Source organism: Ammodytes marinus (assembly GCF_949987685.1).
Source record: "Ammodytes marinus genome assembly, chromosome: 22".
In the NCBI taxonomy this organism is placed as follows: domain Eukaryota; kingdom Metazoa; phylum Chordata; class Actinopteri; order Uranoscopiformes; family Ammodytidae; genus Ammodytes; species Ammodytes marinus.
The window spans coordinates 6,893,912-6,914,549 of NC_137226.1; the positions used below are offsets into that span (position 1 = coordinate 6,893,912).

Here is a 20,638-nt window from a genome sequence, read left to right on the forward strand (position 1 = left end):
TGACCTTACTACCGGTGCGCAGTGGATTGTAGGTGCAGAATTGCCAAAAAGCATGCTGATTTCCACACTTAAAGTTACGACTGGATGCAGTAGGGCATCTGGGTATTTTTTAAGCATGCTGCCTTTGACTATATATTTTTTCTACCGTACTAAATAGCAGCCAAGTATGGGTATTGGAATGCATCCCTGTTATTACAACGTCTTCCCGCCAATTTGACTATACTCTGATGATAGTACGCTGTTCACACCTGTTGAAGCAACATTGAAGCCTTGTTATTCCCGTCTCAATGGCGCACACGATGTCTTAATTACTGTTCTCACTCTAATTTTGAAACAGGGCTTAATATAAGTCTGAGTCAGAGGGTTCTGGAGGCTAACAGAGCAGGAGGGAGGATCTCACAGAAGAGAGAAAATCATTAAGAGGCTTTAAAAAGCTTGAGTCTTTATCTCTGGCATTGTGAGAATAATCACTGGGATTAACGTGAAAACACAAATTTACATTCTTAACACTTTCTTCATCAAAATTTGAGGCAGAAGCCTGTGTAGATAACCACAGTACAACTCCCACGGTGCAGAAGAAACATCCAATCAATTAAAAATTCTGCTATGGAAACTAGAGATAACACTAACAGTGAAATCTGCAGTTAAATCAATTCTATTTTGGACTGTGGTGACAAAACTGGTTTCAATATAGTCTTGTGTGAGTGTACTTTGTGTATATCTGCCTTGTGTTGATAGACAAATAAAACAACTTAACAATTTAACTTAACTTTTATTCCCATGGTGGCTGGGGTTTATATTGTAGAAGAAGTATGCCAAACTGAAGGAAAAAAACATTTCAGAAACAAATTTGAAATAAAATAATCCAGGACATTTCCTTGTTCCTAGATTGAGAATATTTGTGAATATTAATGGGTATTTCTGAAAAATGGAATACGAAATGGATGAAACACGCCTTCTGGTTTCAATGATGTGTCAATATGTCTCCATTCTTACTTTCCTATTTCCTTTAACATTTTGAAATATAGTCATTTCAACACATGTGCTTCAGGGGGCCACTAATAAAACATTCAAACTCATTACACACGTGTTCTTTATATTCATCCACAACATGGTTATTCATGTCTCTGTCATGACAAATCAATTGAAGAATGAAGAGTAATGAGAGCGGATTCCTTTCCTCTTACCCATGGGGTAAAACATCTATTTATAGCCACCTACATCAATACGTTCGCCGGCCTTGTCTCCTCTGCCTGGTGCTTCCTACAGCAAGCTTTGTAAACATTAATCTCTAGTGAGATGGCTTGTTCCACCAAAGACACTTGGTACTCTCACGATATTTGAAATCATTGAACAGGTTGGACACACAGTTATTTGATCTCATGTCAGCAATTCACTAAAATGATTGTTGTCAAAAATCAATTTGTGTCAGAATCAGTAAATATCTCCTCAGGATTCTGCTACCTGAAAAAAAAACCACGTCTTAAACACTTGACGAGATAGATTAAGATCAGTTTTTATGTCTTTTATCCTTCTGAAAACCCTCAAGGCAAAGCCATACTCATTGCACAGCATCTCTGCTGCATAAATACAGGAGAGGACTGCACATTTCATAATAGTGTTAAGATGCCAGACAGACGGATACATCATTAAGCAGCCACGATCCATATACCATAATCGTACATAATTTGCATTTGGAAATATTTTACACCATAAATTTTCATATTTGAAATATGCAACCCTTCTCCTACCAGAGCACTTTGAATTCTTATTTTTTTAATGGAGACACTAAACGGTCGTTAGGCGGTAATGGATGGCGGCATTACATAACTGTCTGTCCATTTACCCCTTTAACTGTAATTGTTCTTGGAATAGCACTAGCCCTCGCTACCTCGCCATTAATGAGTTGACCCTTGACTCAACCGCATCCAACCCGCAATGGAAAGATCTCATGCTATAATAAATCAGACCTGTCTGTGCACACAACTGTGGAAGTGTCACCGGGTACATTCACAAAACTTGGTCTTAGTTTTTATTTAAGAACAAAGATTACTGTGGGACGCTGCAGGCGAAAACATGCAAGCTTCTTAAATTTTGTTTCCATAACATAATCATCTAATAATAAAGCACTTACATCAACCAACAAATTTATGGTTAATTGTCTGATTTACGATACATTTTGTTCTTAAAACATGCAGAGAAAGCATATCCAAAATCTGTTCTTTAAAAACTTTGGACACTAATATGTTGTAAAAATTAATACAAATTTAAACTCAGGCTTTATCAGACATCAAGATTTTAGTTTTTTTAAGTTATGAAAATGTACCTATAGTACAGTACATAGTTTAGATAGTGCCCAATTTGAATATGTATTGAAAGATTTCTGAAAAAAATTTGAATACAAAAAATATTATTTTTAATGTAAGTAATAATCTGGGAAAAGTTTCACTATTATATCTATAATAAAAAAAATTACACTATTCACATGCAATGCCTTGCCTTAATATGCAGTATAGTTTGTGAATATTTTTGATAGGCTCTATCTGAGGCTCTTTCATAAGCAAATGATGGTTCATTAAAAGTCTAATAAGGTGCCATTATTCAAAACCAGATATGTCTTCAAGGAGTACAATTTGAAAGGAGCTCTCTTCTTTAATTTAGGTCTTCTTTGTTAAAAAATTGAAACCTGGATGGATCATTTCCCCCTAAATTATGACTAATCCTGCGGCTGCATTGTTGATGCCGGCCGCGAGGGCACTCTAATCTTCCCCCTCTAATCTTCCCCACCACCACCGCCATGGTGCGGTGGTGGTGTTCAATACCCAGCACCAATAGGAATAGGCATTGAGGAAATTAAAAAGCATTCATCACATGCATACACACATGGAGCTTATTAGGCCTCACCAACTAGAGATAGGCCTAGAACTCCACTCTTAGTACGGATTTTAGCGTTATGCGCGTGGGTCCGCTTTCATTGCCAAGGAAACTAATGCAACGTCCTTCCTGCTCCCTTTTGTCTGCTTCCATCCAATTCCATGGATCAAAAGGAAGTTGTCACGCTGCACCATCGTTCAAAATGTTCCCTTCATCTTTCACCATCAAACAAATGCAGGATGAGGTGGAGGTAACAGTCCACCTGACAAGCTTTTATTATCTATTTCGTAAAAGCATAGGTCTTAAAAGCATTTCAAAAACTCAGGCTTTGTATCGCTCAATGGAGTGGTTTTCTAACAGCCTATTATTTGCCTTAGCTTGAGTGTTGGCGGTGGTTGAAGAGGCTAGCACGGTGCCAACTCATCTCAGATACACTGAGAGTCTTTGGAAAAAGACTTAAACCTATATTGCGTAATTTTTTTCTTATAAATGAATGTCGGGGACATTGAAGCCATCACCAAATGAGTTGACACAAAGTTGATTAAGCTTATCAGCTCCAAAAAACTCTCTGTATTTTTCACTATGGCAGGAGTTTAAAAAACTGGTATTGCACCCCTGACACTGGCTCAGGAGCTCAGAAAAATCCCAACAAGCGGCCACGGAATGTTTCAGTTTTTGATTCTTCTGCTAAGAAAATAACCTGGACATACAGCAGAAGGGTGTGTGTGTGTGTGTGTGTGTGTGTGACTTCTGTACATTATTTAGAAGACAGATGTGAAGAGTTCAGCTGGGAATTTTTCAATTCAAATGGAGCAACTATTGACGTTCGCGTTAGCTAGTGTGCTATAGTTGTGGCCAATGTCAGAGCATACCAGCAACTAGTCCCTGTCCCCAGAAAAAGACAGACATGCCTCTATTCTTAATTTTTTATTTATTTTGTTAAAATACATATGAAACATACAATAAATCATATTCCAAATGTTAACTTTAAATTGTTACAAAAGTTATCACAAACTGTACACATCAGGACGGTTAATTGCAGTTGTTCTTGCTCAATATATAGATTTGACCAATATGCAAACGATTACAGCTCAAAGCTCCTAAACTCCTAAACATGGAATCACTTGATAAAGCAGATTTGGCTTCACCGGAGGTCTCCTCAGTTTGACTAATTTGTTCACAACTATTACAGAACGTGTATTAATTTCACTCAAGCACAAGTCTGAGCTGTTCAAGTTATCACCAAACAATAGAAATACATTGTGATGTCTCTACTTCCATAAGTTTACGACAGCTTGTTTAAATGTTCTCTTTTACACAGTGCCATTGACAGGTAAACAGTATATATACACAGTATATATATATATATATATATATATATATATATATATATATATATATATATATATATATATATACACACAAATGTAAACACATAGTTCGATATTTGAAAAACTCAAAAATTTTCATTTTAATTTTTTTACATTTGTAAAATGTAAAAAAAAAGAAAATCAATAAGTGGCAAGAGGCATGCTACAAGTAAAAATATTTATTTTTAATATTAAGGGCAGCGCAGGGGAAAAAGCATCAATATATTCATGTGCAAGAAGAAAGATAACAGTTCATAGCCTTTTTTCTATTTGCTATGTTGGTTTCTTATTAGTTTCTTATTACTCATATATATGGAGAAGCTGAGTTACTGTTCTGTGTGCGATGCATTGTACTTAGTTTCATATGGCTTAATGTAAAAAAAAGAAATACAACTAAAAAAACATAGGCTACATAACATTTGGAAATGTTTGAGCGTGTGTGACTTTAATTATGAATTATAATTCCCTGAATTTGTGAGGAAAAGCTATTAGCAATAAAGTTTGTTGGAATTGAGACATATTTACCAAGTGTATTATCGTTCTCTGTTTTTGTGTTGTTTGGCAATTAAGCTAAACTCCACCCCCTAGTTACTTTTGCTATACCTGTCAAGCTTTCCATTTTTCCAATAGCACATCATGTACTTTACACTGACAATGGTGGCTCATTTACCCCTTTAAAATACACAGTACTTTTCCAAACAGTGGGTCCTTTATTTTGGACGGATTAGCTAACTAACTAAGCTAACGATAGCTTAAGTATGTGGTTGAAAACGCCGTCTTTTGGTTGACAATTTATAAAAGACTTGGCATTGTTCTTATATTTCTGTGCAGAGATATTTAGTCCTAGTATTAATAGAACAAATGTCACATCAGACTATTTCATTTTAACATAACTGCTTACGTGCAAGCAAGCCAACAGTTGAATGTTTAACTTCACAAGGCTTTTAGGGTGAGGTGCAACCAGTGTGTTTGGCGAATTGAGCGCTATCTCAAATTACAAAATTGGCTGGGGTTGCTGGGGCGTGAACTTGCCCAGATCCAATACTGCAGGACAGAGCTTAAACTCTGATAGAACAGCATCCAGGAACCCGACTTATTTCTTTACATTTTTTTTATATTTTACCTGTCACCTCCATAAAATAGAGCAGTAAACCAAATACTCCTGGCTTTGAGTTGTTATGTGTGCGTGGGTGTGAGATACAGCTTAAGTTTAAGCATATACATATACGGTGTAAATTAATCCATTCCATACATTTTTGTCCCTTTATTTTTTAATTTTTTAAAGAAGGTCAAATTAAACCCAAAGCTTGACAGGCCTGCTGTGCCTAGTATGGTAGAGTTATCTCAAGCTTACTTCAATTTGACTTTTGTTTATTTCTCTGTGCATATGTTTGCTACATTTATCTTGCTACAGTTCCTCTAAATCTAAAAATACTTTTCTTATATCTGTTGTTGTTAGCAGTGTCTGGTAAATGGCTGGTTTTACACATATAATAATAATAATCATATATTGTATTCATCTTTTTCTAGAAGCTCAAAAGTCACTATTACAGATTGATTTAAAGAGAGATTTACCCAGCCCTTGTAGACGTTGCATTAAATCAAAATCAACAGAGCTGTTGACTTGTTTTTGACAAGGTAATGGCATTTGAGCCGCGTAGCCCTTTTAGCTTTGTGCCATTCTCCAAATTAAAATGATAATTCCCTAAGGAGCTCTCGGGCCGGAAAAACAATTCTCAAAATGTTTAAAAGATCGTTTGCTGCTGCTGCTGCGAGTGAATCACAGAGGACTACTCTCACAGCGAGGCTTACCATTCATGTGGTCTGTGTGAAATGTAAAATGTAAAATGTTTGGCAAAAGAAAAATACAGCTTTTCTGAGAATTTTGTTCAAAGCAGATGTTTGAAAAACAAACTAATGAGAGTGAGTGCTGTGCATAGCCAGCCCTCTAGAGCACTTTGGAGGACAGTAGATACAACGGACGAATAATAAAAACAATTTCAATGTAGAACTTTTTCTCTTTTTTCATATGAACAAGAAGAAATGTGTAGGCATGAATTCAATCTTTTTTGTGACAAAATGCTCACAAGACACTGTGGAGCAAGTAACTTTTGAGGAACTCTTAACAAAGGTCTTAGTTCTTACAGCTGAGGAGTAGATCGCTCCACCTGTGATCTTCAGGGCGACTGTGGAGGTTTTGGTGACGGACACGAATTTTGACTCTCAAAGCTTGCTGCTCTCCCAGGCCACTGAAAAGGTAAGATATAAACAAAACAACACACACGTTACAGAGGTTTCGGCCGTCACTCCTAAGGCACAGTAACTAAGCAGGGTTACTTCTCTAGATGTACTGTGATCATAGGCAGAAAAAGCTGTATGGTGGCCCAACAGGGTCAGACCAAGATCATGGGTTTAAAAGAAAAAAAAGATTGTTAAGTCGATCCAGGAGCTTTTCAATCTTGTCCATGTACTTTGTTCTCACACTGAGGTAAAGCAACAACAAATTGCTCACCTCCGTTTCAACAAACAATCATTAAAAGACAAGGTTAACTCTGTGACAGTACAAGAGTTGTATGCCATGATGATGCGATGTGTGGTCTTAAAGATACAGTGCACAACATCCACTTGTACCCACCCCCTGTAGGGCTGAAACGTGGCTGTAAATAGATCAATAGAGGAGCATAGTCGCTGTTAGTGAGCTAGGATTCCAACATTCCAACATTTAACATACGACGGTGATGGAGAAAAAAGATAGGAGGTAAGAAAAGGTGATCCCCATTCATAAAAGTTTCAAACAATCTTATTCTCCCCCAAAATATAGCTAAACACACAGCTTCCATTTCTAGATCTCACACGCTACTCTGTTGAGCATGTTGAGATGGTGTTGAAGCCACCTGCTGCTCTGCCATTGGTCTGGACACCTGCCATGTCCTATTTGTCTCACTTGATGAATCTGGAGTGACATTGCAGTATTATCTATATTGCTCCTATTCGATATACTGCATGATGTTAAACATATTTTGCAGCACAACAAATTCCAAAGAATACAAATATAACTAAATATATATACTGTATATATAAATCAACATAAAAATACACAATCCAAATTGACTGCGTTCCCAACTCCCAATTATATCGTTGTGTTTGTGTTCCTATGATCACAGTTTTTACCAGAGCATATGAAGTATGACGTTTTGCCACTGACTGAAAATGTGGTAATCACCTGTATGTTCCTACTCGTCAGATGGAGATGTGGCAAAAGAGGAAGAAATAAAAAGAAATGTAAAAATATGAAATTACAATATATGTTAAATATTTCAAATTTTTTATTGACTTATTTGATTAACTTTTACTGTTTGTCAATTGTGCTGTCTGTTGACTGACTTTGTGAGCTACTGGATACCTGAATTTCCCCAAAGGGATGAATAAAGTGTATATCTATCTATCTATCTATCTATCTATCTATCTATCTATCTATCTATCTATCTATCTATCTATCTATCTATCTATCTATCTATCTATCTATCTATCTATCTATCTATCTATCTATCTATCTATCTATCTATCTATCTATCTATCTATCTATCTATCTATCTATCTATCTATCTATCTATCTATCTGTCTGTCTGTCTGTCTGTCTGTCTGTCTGTCTGTCTGTCTGTCTGTCTGTCTGTCTGTCTGTCTGTCTGTCTGTCTGTCTGTCTGTCTATCTCCATCCATCCATCCATCCATCCATCCATCCATCCATCCATCCATCCATCCATCCATCCAACTCCATTGTGTAGGCTAACTGTGCATTACAACACTGTACTGTATATCTTGCATAATGAATGGATGTGATGTGAAGCATTGCATGTAAGGTAAGACAGTATTGGAGTTAATGGAAAGCAACCTTTGACCGAACTAGGCTAACTGTTTCCCCCTCAAAACACACTTCTGTATTGAACCCAGAGAGATTCTATTACTGTAATATCAAGTGTTTCTACCTCTCCGAGAGCGTGCCAGTGTGTGATGGGCTTTCGCGGGTAAGCCAGCATTTCGTTCCAGTGATCTCTTCCAAGACCCTCGGCGTCTGGCCCGGCGCTACACACACCAATCACCTCATTACGTCCAACCCTGTTAGTAGTAAAAGGCACACATGGATGCACATAGTAACGACTCTCATAATCTTGAAAAACAGACACACACATCATGATTAAATTGTGAAGTAAATTGCATATTTCACCAGTCTTAGTTTATACAAATGTCTTGAAACGAAGTGGAAATTCTTCTACTTCTCTAAGGGATCTGAATGTAAGATCTGTGATCTGTGTATTTGGTCTAATTAGCTTGAACAATCAGTTTCTGTGTTTGACAGCTTTTGCTAATTAGAAGGTGCTACGAGGACTTATTTTTCCTGTGATGATCAGAAATTACATGAAACAGCAAACAAGACCAGATACTAATTTTCTCCTCATCTGTGAACTGTGTTGACCCGTAGATAGCACGTTAGCATGTTATGCTGTTTACTCACCGATCATAATCCATCACCATGATGGACAGACTGACTTGCTCCACGTTCTCCGGGGGGATGTCGAAGATGATGGCCTCGTTGTACACTGGGTTCAGTGTGCTTTTCTTGGTGGTTGTTTTTCGCTTCTTTAACCTCCGTCCGTCACATATCAGGTAAACCTTCACGTACGGATCTGGTAGAACATGTTTATTGTTATGTAAGGCAGGAAAAACATACTTTTTAAGCACTGGTAAGATGTAGAGATTTTGGGCTACTTTGTTTCCATAACATGTCTTTTTTCATAAAATGTCCAGGACCTGTTATATAATATGTAATCTGTAATATAAGAAAACCTAGCAGTTTGTATGCTAAGTTACTGGGGGTTCTAAGCATCTGTGTTTTAACATTTAGAGGTTTTACAAAATACAAATAATTTCCTTTTCCTGTTATAAGTACAGCTAAGAAATGTCCCCTCTTCTTTTTTTTTCTCAAGGTTTATTTATTGGTATTTGACGTTTTACAGAATGCAATGCAGATACAATTAGATTAATACAATTATAACCCCCCCCCCCCCCCCACCCCAACTTGCTCCAACAGAGCCCCACCCCTTTAACAGTAACACTGTACCATTCTATAACAATAGCATTCAGGGATCATAATTGAAATGCACACAAGTAAAAAGACAAAATCTAAATAAAACCAGAAATACATGCAAACAGTTAAATAACAGTTTGACAGGGGAAAATACAAAAAATAAATACAGATTGAAAATAAAATTACACCTCAGTAAATAGGCTACAATAGAGAAAGAAATGAGGTCAGCAGCACTAAACTCCCATATTAGCATAATCTATCCTCTCCACATAGGTCAAAAAAGGTTTCCATATAGCATTAAATTTCTGAGCACACCCTCTAGTAGAGTAATGAATCTTCTCTAACACTAAGTGATGCATCATATCTTTAATCCACATTTTAAAGATTGGGGAGAACTTCTCTTTCCACTTGAGGAGTATAAGTCGTCTAGCCAAGAGAGATGCAAAAGCTATAATTTGTCTTGCTTGGGATGTAAGATGTATATCCTGTGGAGTAACTCCAAATACTGCGATGATAGCAGAAGGTTCTATATGTACTTCTAAAACATCTGAAAAGGTTTTAAATATCAATTGCCAAAAATTATTAAGTTTCGGACAGGACCAGAACATGTGTGAAAGCGTAGCCGGCACTTGCTTGCATCGGTCACATATGGGATCGATAGGTGTGAACTTTGCCAGCTTTACTTAAAATGTCCCCTCTTCTGACACATGATAATACTTAATAATGTATCTCTGGCCTCCCTATGCCCACTCCCCCATTACCATTTTAAGTGGCCTCACACTGATAAGTTTGTTTTATGGCTGAGAAGCTTGTGGTTTTTGATGTGAGCCGCATCTTATTTTGCTGGTTGGTTCCTACCTGAGGAGCCTGTGATGTCCATGGCTTTGAGGTTTCTGCATTTGATGACTGTCAGGGTCATTCTCCCCGCAGTGGGGAGGTAGCACAACGAGTACATGATCTCTCCCAGGTCAATGCTCTCCTGGAAGGGATAATAAATACAGACAGCAGAATGCAATTTGAAGTCCATTTTAAACGCCTTGACAACATGCTGTGAATCAAAATGCCAAAGCAAAACAGTAAACAGTTCAGTAAATAAAGAAGATTGTAGTACTAAACATTTTATGAGTACTACATGGAATAATATATATTTTCAATTTTAATTTGTTCAGAGACAAGGCACATTTATCAACATCAATATTACAACCAATGTAAACATGCCAGGGGTAGATGTTAGCCTCCTCTGGTTGAAATGTAATAACTCTCACTAACATTTTATGTTTTGTGCCATTATCAGGTCAAAATTATAATTTGTCAAATCATTTGGTTTGTGCTAATTAGCACATACTAACACGCCAAACTAAGACGAACAATGCAAACATTATACCTGATAAACATTAATATGCTGACGTTGCAGTTTTTAGTGTTGTTGCTAGCTTGCAAAGGGTATACTAGTGTTAACACATGTCTTAACAAGGTATAAGCTATTTCTAGGCACTAGCGTATTTTCCCCATGAGAGATTTTTTCAATATAGCGCTGCTAAGAAGAAGGTGACACTCTAGGGACAATAATGATTAAATGCACCACACTGCTGGCATATGGGGACCAGGGTTAGATGCAAACTGTATTTTTTCAAGATAGTCAGTCCGGGTTAAAGTTGAAGCGTTTTATGTCAAATGGCGCTTTTCCACCGCATGGTATCAGCTCGACTCGACTCGACTCAACTCGCATTTTTGGCTTTTCCACCGCAATTTCATGGTACCTGGTACCACGTAGCGGCTGCTTTTTTGGTATCGCCTCGCTCTAGGTTCCAAGCGAGCTGAGCCGATGCTAAAAGGTGACGTCGGCAGACGGCCGGCCACTGATTGGCCAGAGACTATTGTCTGGCCAATCAGTGGCCAGAGACTACCGGCTTCATTCTGTTGTTTATTCTCCCCAACTCTCCGGGACTTTTGAGTGTATTTACGCCGCGTGCAGCCTTCTCTGGCTCTCTTTCATTTGATTTGCATCACAGATCTGAATTTATTTTCCATATATTCGCTAAGCTCACCCAGTGTTGGTTGTTGGGGAAGTTACTTATCATACGAGAGGAGACATGTAGGGCAGCTAGCAGCTAGGCTAATAGTAGCCAGCTGGGACAGACATGATAGCGAGCGATTACATTACAAGCCTCGGACTGAACTGATTACCTCAATAAAATATTCAGGCTGAGACACGGCTTGCATTTGAAAACACGTATCCTGAAACAAGCACTAAACAGTCAACTTTATCATGCCCGTGTTTACCTATAGGGATGTACGTGACGCATCCCTACAGCTGACTGTGTGGCAGAGTCACACATCGGGACAACAACCATCCCTTTTAATGGCCCGTAGCAATATTCTTCTACTTCTTTTAGCAAACAGATACAAGGGGGATATTTCTTAAACATTTTTCATCCGTGTTTTTGGCGGTTGGTTCAGTTAATAGTGCAACAACTGCTCGCAATTTCTGCTCTGCTACTTTGCTCCGGAGTAGGCTTTCAGCCCCTTACGATGACCCCGCCCACGTTCAGCAGGTACTATTTGCGGTGGAAAACGACCCGTGCTGCTACCAAACCAAGTTGAGTCGAGTCGAGTTGAGTCGAGTCGAGCTACATTTGCGGTGGAAAAGCGCCAAAAGACCGTATTGTTGTAATGATTAATTTGAATGGTTATGCTTTGGTTTTATGATACAGATGCTTACAGTTAATGGAGACAGATCAGGTAATTTCACTGTTTTTTAGCAGCAGTGTGTTCATATAACTGTAATCTGTTTAACAATAGTAGGACATTAATTAATCAATTCTGGTCCTAAATATCAATACATTATGTCAATAAATAGAAGGATTATAAATCAAATAAGCAGTAAAACTAACTTTCAAACTTTTGCCCACCACCTTTTGGATATGCTACTTTAACTTAAACCATAAAATAACTTTCTGTCTCAAACATAAATACTTGAAGAAACATTCAACACCTGAATCTCAAGTATATACTTCCTTGAAGTACCTGAGGCTGCCCTCAGGTTATCGAGACAGGAGAAAAAGCTTTGAAGGCAGTTACAGGAGGTAAATATAATCTAAATGCTTGACAAGAAAGGCTAAGGAATGGCTGAAGTTTTATTCGATTAACTTATTTAAAGGATAAGTAAGTGATATTTTTTCTTAATATACGTTTTAAATCTCTCTATACAGCAATAACTTAAACAGTATGTGCAGTTCATAACAAAGGTCTCCCAGTCATTCAGCTTTGTGGTAATTGGCAGTTAAAATTTTGAGTATCCCGCTCATTTTATCCAATCAGGAGACATAGTGCTATAAAGAGGCGGTTCTTTGTGATTATGAACGATGACTCGCTGCTCTCCATCGCGGCACTATCTGATGAAGACGGTTGCGAGTTCATATGGTGGTGATGTAGGGACGAGGGAGGGGACTGCTAGCTGCAGTCGCAGACAGGAAGTTAGCTAAAAGGACCAGTGCCAATAAAACACAACAATTGTCTTATATAATTGGACATTTCAAGGCTCAAGCACTATGAATCAATATATCTATTGTTATGCTCTTTGGGCTATCCAAAAAGCAACCAAAAAGTTTGACTTTCTTCTACATAACAATATTTTGTTTACATTCTCTGCACAGTTAATTTATCGAATGAAAGGAGGTTTGTTTTTGTAGGCAGGCTCATTTGTACAGTTTGTACATTTCTATGTGGTTCTTAAAGCAACTACAGAGCCAGAGTCCATTCCTCCTCCACAGCTGTATAATCATTGAAATGATTCACCTAAATTATACAAGTAAATGTTTGGTATTCTTTAATCTAAATTCTAATTTTAATGACTGTTCACAGTGAGAGATAATCATGCATTTTTACATTCCTGCAGTAGTTCAGCTGAAAAATAAGAGAAATGTTACAGAATTCTACTACTTGTTCTTTGGCTAATGACCTAACTTTACACTAAATGTCACTGAAAATGTATTTACAACTTTGTGAAATATCCTGTTTACTTCTAAACTGGACTGAAAACCTCCTGATGTAGATATCATTGGGCTAAATATGCCCATAGTTTAAGTTCTAATTTGTGAGCCCTTGATAGCAAACTATAGCACACCTTTTAATCTTGCATGTACTGACTATTAGGGCCCACCAGACTGTGGCCTTGCCTGGCCTCTTTCCATATCTCAAAGGTATCCATTAAGCCCCCAAATCAATAACGTTATTTATTTTTAAATGAACGGAGTAACAAATACACTTTGACAATCCTAATTCCGTGCTTTGTATTATATAAGAAACCCCATCAACACTGAACATATAATTCTTCTGTCGCTATCGATGAAACTTACAAGTTCTAATGTGAATCTGAAAACAATGTGCTCAGTGTTTGTCACAACACGTTCATGAATCTAACAGAGACTCTTGCGTAAACTGTTATAAGTGTTAATGTAGGAGGGCAATGCATTCTGGGCTAAATCTATTTTTTTTTTCCATATGACATTATTCTTATGACTTATGATCTACTTTAACATTTGAAATCATATTGCTGCTGGCAACAAAATAAACAAATAAATATGTTAATATGTCTTGTGATCAGATATTTCTTTGCTATATTTACCTCTGTGGAATTCTCTAGCAGTTTCTAGAAAGAAATGTGTGTGGGTGTTTGGCTGGTGAAATGTGATTCATAAATCAGTTTGAATTATGCAATGTGTCCATCCCACCTGCTGTGTTTGTTGAATGATGTTGTCTTTCGAAGTGATTCAGTGCAATACTTCATTTTTAGACCTTTTCTAAAAACAGCATAAGTTTCCATTCATTACAGTATGTGGCATCAATGTCTTCATATGTGGGTATTTGGCAGTGTGATGGTGCATGGTTGCCGCAGGGTCTTAAAAAGGCATTGATTTTAATATTCTGAAAAATAAGGCCTTAAATGTATCGAATTTCACCAACAAAACTATTGAACTACCTTTACAAAGTTTGAACATTTTGATTGCCCCTTTTGTTGGATAACATAATACTTGTGGAGGGGTTGTAATGTGACAAATAAATTTGATTTTGTTATTACAGGTAAACGCACACTTTACAAAGCTATTGTTATTATTTCTGAAACAGTCTAATTGTTCAGCTGATGATCATAAATGACAAGTAACAGTGAACGAGACCATCAGTGCAAAGAATGCTACTTTCATATCTTTTTTCTTAATGCCTTTGTCATGGGAACGCTCACCCAGGAACAACAGCTGGCATGGTAAAAACACTACCACTTTTGTCCAAAGGGGGTGCAAGAATTAACACAAAACTGAAAGTTTCTCGGAGCACCTTTAACTTGGGTATCCCTTGGGGGTTACCTTGTTGTGTAAGCGGTAACTCACCGTAGTTGCTGCGTGGATATCTTTCCACACCACGGCCTCCCTGGAGAGATCGGACAGTTCAAAGAGGTTGTCCACCACCACCTCTCCTATCATGTCGTGGCTGGTGAACCGGTCAAAGTCGTAAACGCTGAAGTGCAGCTTACGGCTACACAGCTCGTCGTACACCACGGGGAAACAGAAGGTCTCATCGAACATAGGGTTGAGATTCTTGCGGTGGACTCTCGTCTGGAACTTCTTCTTGCGCTCCGGCAGAAGGTATATCTTAACATAGGGGTCTGAGGTGCCCAGGAAGTCTTTGGCGGGCAGGTCCAGGGCCTTGAGAATTGTCACCACCAACGCTTGCTCCTCGTAATCGTAGCGTAGCGAGAAACTGAGCTTTCCGCACGTCTCGATGGGCTCCTTGGCACCGTCCTCAGAGTCCACGGATTTCTGCTTGTAGAGTTCGGGTTTTATGCTCCCGATGCTCGCCGTAGAAGACTGTCGGAGAGGCACCGCCGTGTCAATGTTGAAGTCGAAGCTGGTGACATTCTTCTGACGGGGAAGCTGGCGCCGGAATGAATTGTGCCTGTTGAAAAGGGTAAAAGGGCATCTGGTGAAATGTCTCCAGTGTCAAAGGATATGCATGAGTGGCCCTGTCATGATGGGGCGCTAATGGTTTGTCGGGAGAGAACTACGTTTAAAAAAGCATAATGCATACTAATGTAGCTCTCGAGGAACTTGTTTTGACATATTGTTCAGAAATGTGGTTGTTAGACTGTGGGGAGGGATGCAAACAAATCTAGAATAGAAGGGAAAATATAAACTGAACGAAGACCTGATATGTACTGTTGACAGTAACTGAAGCTCACGTATGAGTCGATCCCAAGACAACAATTACAAGTAAGTAATCATTTTTAATGCCTGGTACAAAAAACCATTCTAGTCTGTATGTTTAGGTCTTATCTCCATGACAACACTGAGGGGGTGATTTTTTTTCTAGCAGGCTAGTTTCATTCCATTGGAGGATAAAATGTATGAATATTAGGGGTGCGGTCTCTTGAGTGACAGCTAGCCGCCCGTTGGCCCTCACTTCGCTTCGGAGGTATACGTCAGTTAGATAGGCGTATCTCCCTCCACCCAACGTCACATCAATGCCCTTTTTCGGTAGGAGGAAATGAGGTGGAGTAAATATCTGACAAGATGGCGACGCGCATATAGGCCAGGACGATTGGATGCAGTTGGAATAACTGAGGTCAGCCCGGATGCTAAATCCATTTGATGTACTATCTATGGTTAACGCATCAAAAGTGTTGTTGTTATTACTCACAATCCCCTCATGGGGGTAACAGAAGTTACGCACTATAGCTTCAAATCAAGAACCCAAAACCTTGATTCCGTAGACAATCTAAGGAAACTGACTGTGACTGCTCTTTCTTGTAGAGGCCAAACTGAAAGATTATTTTTTTGTCCTCACCAACAATGGTTTGGGAAAATGAAAACACACATCCCCAGCATTCAGATGAAGGCTTTTATACAAATGACCTGAATACTGCAAATTTCAGTGAAGTTGACATATATACCAAGCATAAACCCGCCTTGTTTGACTCACCAATCTTGTCACCTAGCAACTGGTCCTTCCTCCTTTCTGACAGTATAGGACAATCACAGAGATCTGACAGCAGTGGCACAAATGATATGTCACGGGAAGCAGACTTGTGTGATTTTTTGGATTATGAATGGATTATGTAGACAGGTGAAATCATATTAAGGGTTTTTCTTACCCCAGAATAATTGGAAAATTATCTTCAAGCGCCCACTGTCTACTTTCAAGTTAAAATAATTCAAACTATTTAGATAATTAGCCCCAATTTTTTTCAAATGCCAAATAGTTGCCGGTCCCAGCCACTCACTATGAGTGTTTGCTGCTTATTCTGTGTGTAATTAACTGAATATTTGTAGGGTTTGGATGACGTAAAAAATCTATTTGAAGATGTCACTTTTGATGACATTTTTCTCAACTTTCTGAAATGTATACATCAAAGGAATATTCAATTAATAATTGATTACTGTGCAGTCACTGGCTTAATTTGCCTGTTTGTAAATAGAGTTCATAAAAAGTACAGGACAATCATTTCTTTCTTTCAGTACCTGTGTCATAGGCAGCATTTGATTAAAACGCCAAGAAGAAGAAGACTATATCTGCCTTTCCTTTGCTTTAAAGTACTTCTCCTAGACTAAAATAGATTATGTGGGCTTGCGCTAACCGACTCCCTGTCTAAAGAGTGGGTGGATGGATTAAGATAGTGGGCGATGTAATTTTTGACTTGGCCTTTTAAGCATACCTGGTAGGTGTATAATTCATGAAGACATTGGTTTCCCGTATAGTTTTAATTAACGAGCCTAATGGACAAGCCAAGGCAAGTGTCAATAACGTCTTGCTCTGAGAAACTAAAGCACAGCTGCCTGGCGTGTCTCACAATCCACCATGACAGATCCAACCCCACAGCACTATTGCTAATTATGGACGTTGTGGTTTAAACACAGTCAGTGCTGCCTGAAAACAAAGAGAAAGCACGAGCACCGGGTTGTTTAATTACTGGGGTTGCTTCCTGACGTTACCATAGCAGTTTCACTCAAACGTATGAGATTATAGGGTTGCAATGGAGGCGAGGAGAGACATGCCACGGTCCGTATGATGAGCTCAAAGCAGGAGATTTTTTTATTTAATCATGTTTTTCAGTTCACACAGTGCTGCTTCAGAAACACAATTCAACATGTGCAACTGTGTTTCAAGGTCACAACGCATGTCCGCTGATGCTTTCATGACAAAACCACCTCAAGGACAGTGGCTTTCACTACCAACTGTCCCCACAGTCTTTTCATTGGTTAGAACTCAGGCCATGTCTTCATGTACATGGGTATTTTTTCCTTTCTCTTCTTCAAGAATATCCCTGTCCCCACAAGCACAATGAGTAGAAAAACCCAACTTATCATTATTGTTTTTGCCATTATTATTATTTATAGTATTATAAGTATTATGGTTAGGATTGTTTTTCTTGTTTTGTTTTGTTTTTTCTGACTGTGTTGCATATGTGCAAAAAAAAACTTAGACATTATAACATTGACGCTAAAACCATGCTGGCCAATCAGAAATGTGATGCTTGGAAAGAGAGAGCCAGCTAAGAGCTTAGCTGAGTACTCATAAGCCCTCCCTTCACAACAATATGGCCGCTGAAAAAACAATTTGTCGTGCATCAATCAAAGTGCGGTTGGATTTCACTGTGCATATAGTGAGAGTATTTATTGGCCATGCGCAGTTGGTGGACTGCAGAATCTCAAAATATCCATTTCCGGGATACACAACCTTAACGAATACTCTTATTGGCTATTCATACCCGCTGGCTCCGCCCAGCTGCCCAGGATTTGTGGGGCTAATTCCTTTTCAGACCAACAGGGAAGAGCTAATAAGTTAACGTCCACCATTGTTGTAGTTTCATGTTACCACAGTAATGTAAACAAACTGTGAGCATCTGATGTTCCAAGACAAAATCTTGACACATTCAAAATGCTCCGGTTTTAGTGTCTGGTTGCGATGTTTACAAAAGGGCCAAATAGCCCAGAATAAAATCTACGCTTACAAAAACACCTGTGTGTATGTGTGGACATGGCCTCAGTTTTGCATGATCCCTACTGTGACAAGGGGGTCAGGTGAGAATAAACCAGAAACGTGCGTAAGTAAATAGCTTGCCAAGATCATTACTTGTGGGGCCAGACAGGGAGGGGTTGTAACACTGGTTGGTTGACTGTGAGGTATACTGTATATATTGTTTACCTGGATGAGGAGTTGGGCTCGGTGGTCTGCCTCTGGATCTTGGCCTGCTGGGTGCTCAGCTTCTCCCTTAGGGCCGTCTGCACCTCGGCGGGGATGTCTGGAGACGTCTGGCTGATTTTCATGGCCGCCTCTAGCAGCTTGACAGTGCTGCGTCCGCCTGCGTTGGCCTTCACTTCCAGCGGATACTTCTTCTCCACATCCACGACTTTGTACTCCGCTGTGACCTGGGGCGTCGGTGGTGGGTTGTTTTGGGCCTGTGGTTGGGCCGCCTGGGGGAAGCCCACGCGATGGAGGCCATTTTCGATATGCGTGGACAGAGCCTTGCTCCTCCATATGGGCCAGCACAGCTTCCAAAAGACAAAGAGAGAGACTACCAACAGGGCCAGGCCACAGAAACCCACGACCACCGCAAGCAGACTTACAGAGATGTCTAGAGATATATACATGTAACCATGGAGATGACCCATAGTGGAAGACATATATATAGACACACACACGCACACACACACACACAAAGTACAAAGGGAGAGGACAAGAATGCAAGCGAGGGACAAAATATGACAGAAGACAGACATGCAAGGGAGAAAGAGAAAAAAAGAGAGAAAGCAAGCTGTAAGAAAGGAGGGGCAGCATATGCACCTGGTTGATACATCAATACTAATATTATTATTAAGTCATTTACAACCTCAGTCTAGGCAATCAAGAGAATATCATGTTAGGTGAACAAGGAGGAAAAAGGGAATTTGTTCTCCCATCTGCTCCAGACACCCCCATGTCCTGTTGTTGATCATATTTCAATGCAAAGTTGAACTGGTAATTGCAAGGAAGCTTAGTGCAGTCAATACATGCAGTTATTCGAAAACTTACAATGAATACATTCCTCAGATTTGCAAAGTAGGAACATATTGAAAGAGAGAGAGAGAGAAGCACGATAACAAACTCCTCTGTCTGTTCTGTTTGCCACCTGTTGCTATTTCATCATCTGTCTGGACATTGCTGCAGCAAGATGCGTAACAGGTGGAGAAGCACTTTCACTTGTAACAACAGCTCAACACGATCTAATACATGCACCAAAGTGATGTAATAAAGTTTGAATACGTGATATCTAATGATAGGTTTCTCATGTTTGCCACAGTTAACAAAGAAAATTGGTTATTTGAGGAAATGTTTTGAAAAATGTATGAAAAATAAAGACTTTATTCAATTTACCTGCGTGTCCTTTACCTGGTATGGTGCTTTCCAAGGGGAATATATCCGAACATTTCTCGCGGTCTACGTGTCCTGTGAGGCAAAGTTCCGTTACGATTTGGAGAGCCCTTTGGCACAGGGAGATGCTGTCGTCCGTCCGGACGCTCATGTCTCTCCGGTTAAGCCATTGCATGCCACCGGAGGAACCAGGAGGGCGGTCGTTCATTTGGGCGACCTTTCCGTATTATTATTTTTTTAAACACACTGCTTAAAGCAGCCTGTCCGCGGGAGACAGCAGGGGGAGAAGGCACGGTGCTGCTGCGTCCTGATCCATATCCAGCGCGCGACAAGGAATGACTGGCACTGGCCACACGCGCTTGCTCTGTTGAAATGAACGGGGATTGGGGATGCTGCCGGGGTCCAAACCTAGATAAGTCCAATGGCAATGCGCTTCAGTTTGCCACTGAGTCCTTTCTATTCGGTTGAAGGCAACGTGAGCGTTTTTTTCTTAATGAGTAGAGAGTGTTCCCTGTGAGAGACTGGCGACCTGTAGCTTATGTGTGAGTGTGTGTGTGTGTGAGCCCCCGCCTTTTCGTCCAATACATAATGGTTTATTATAGACCCCAGTGCCTCCCAAGTCCCCAATAACCCTGTAGTGTGTCTATAGAATACGGCACATAAGGGTCGGGAGAATCGGCAACTATAAGATTGTGTTCCAACAATCATTATACCCAGCTACAGTTAGTTCCACAAAAAAAGTTATTAACAGTTTGTAAATTGCTTTAAATGCCACGTGTGTGTGTGTGTAGCCCCTGTAACACTGTTTCACATGTTTTTTTACATAAGCATATTTAGTTTTCATACTTATATAACAGTTTATATAATTTTGAGTCATAAAATATAGCTAGCTGCACTCTAAACT

General features: G+C 39.3%; 1 protein-coding gene across 2 annotated transcripts; it reads right to left on the reverse strand.

The window, feature by feature from the left end:
• Positions 1-6,421: 6,421 nt before the first annotated feature.
• Positions 6,422-19,942, reverse strand: syt10 (synaptotagmin X; the record flags this gene model as incomplete). Of its 2 annotated transcripts, none has more annotated exons than XM_080051093.1 (7): positions 6,422-6,493; positions 8,231-8,360; positions 8,758-8,929; positions 10,189-10,309; positions 14,718-15,282; positions 18,529-18,958; positions 19,753-19,942. In XM_080051093.1, 7 exons carry the CDS (start codon positions 19,940-19,942, stop codon positions 6,422-6,424), a joined length of 1,680 nt encoding a protein of 559 aa, XP_079907219.1. The 2 variants fall into 2 exon arrangements, with proteins under 2 accessions (XP_079907219.1, XP_079907218.1); XM_080051092.1 differs by having other exon boundaries at positions 19,738-19,942.
• Positions 19,943-20,638: the final 696 nt, after the last annotated feature.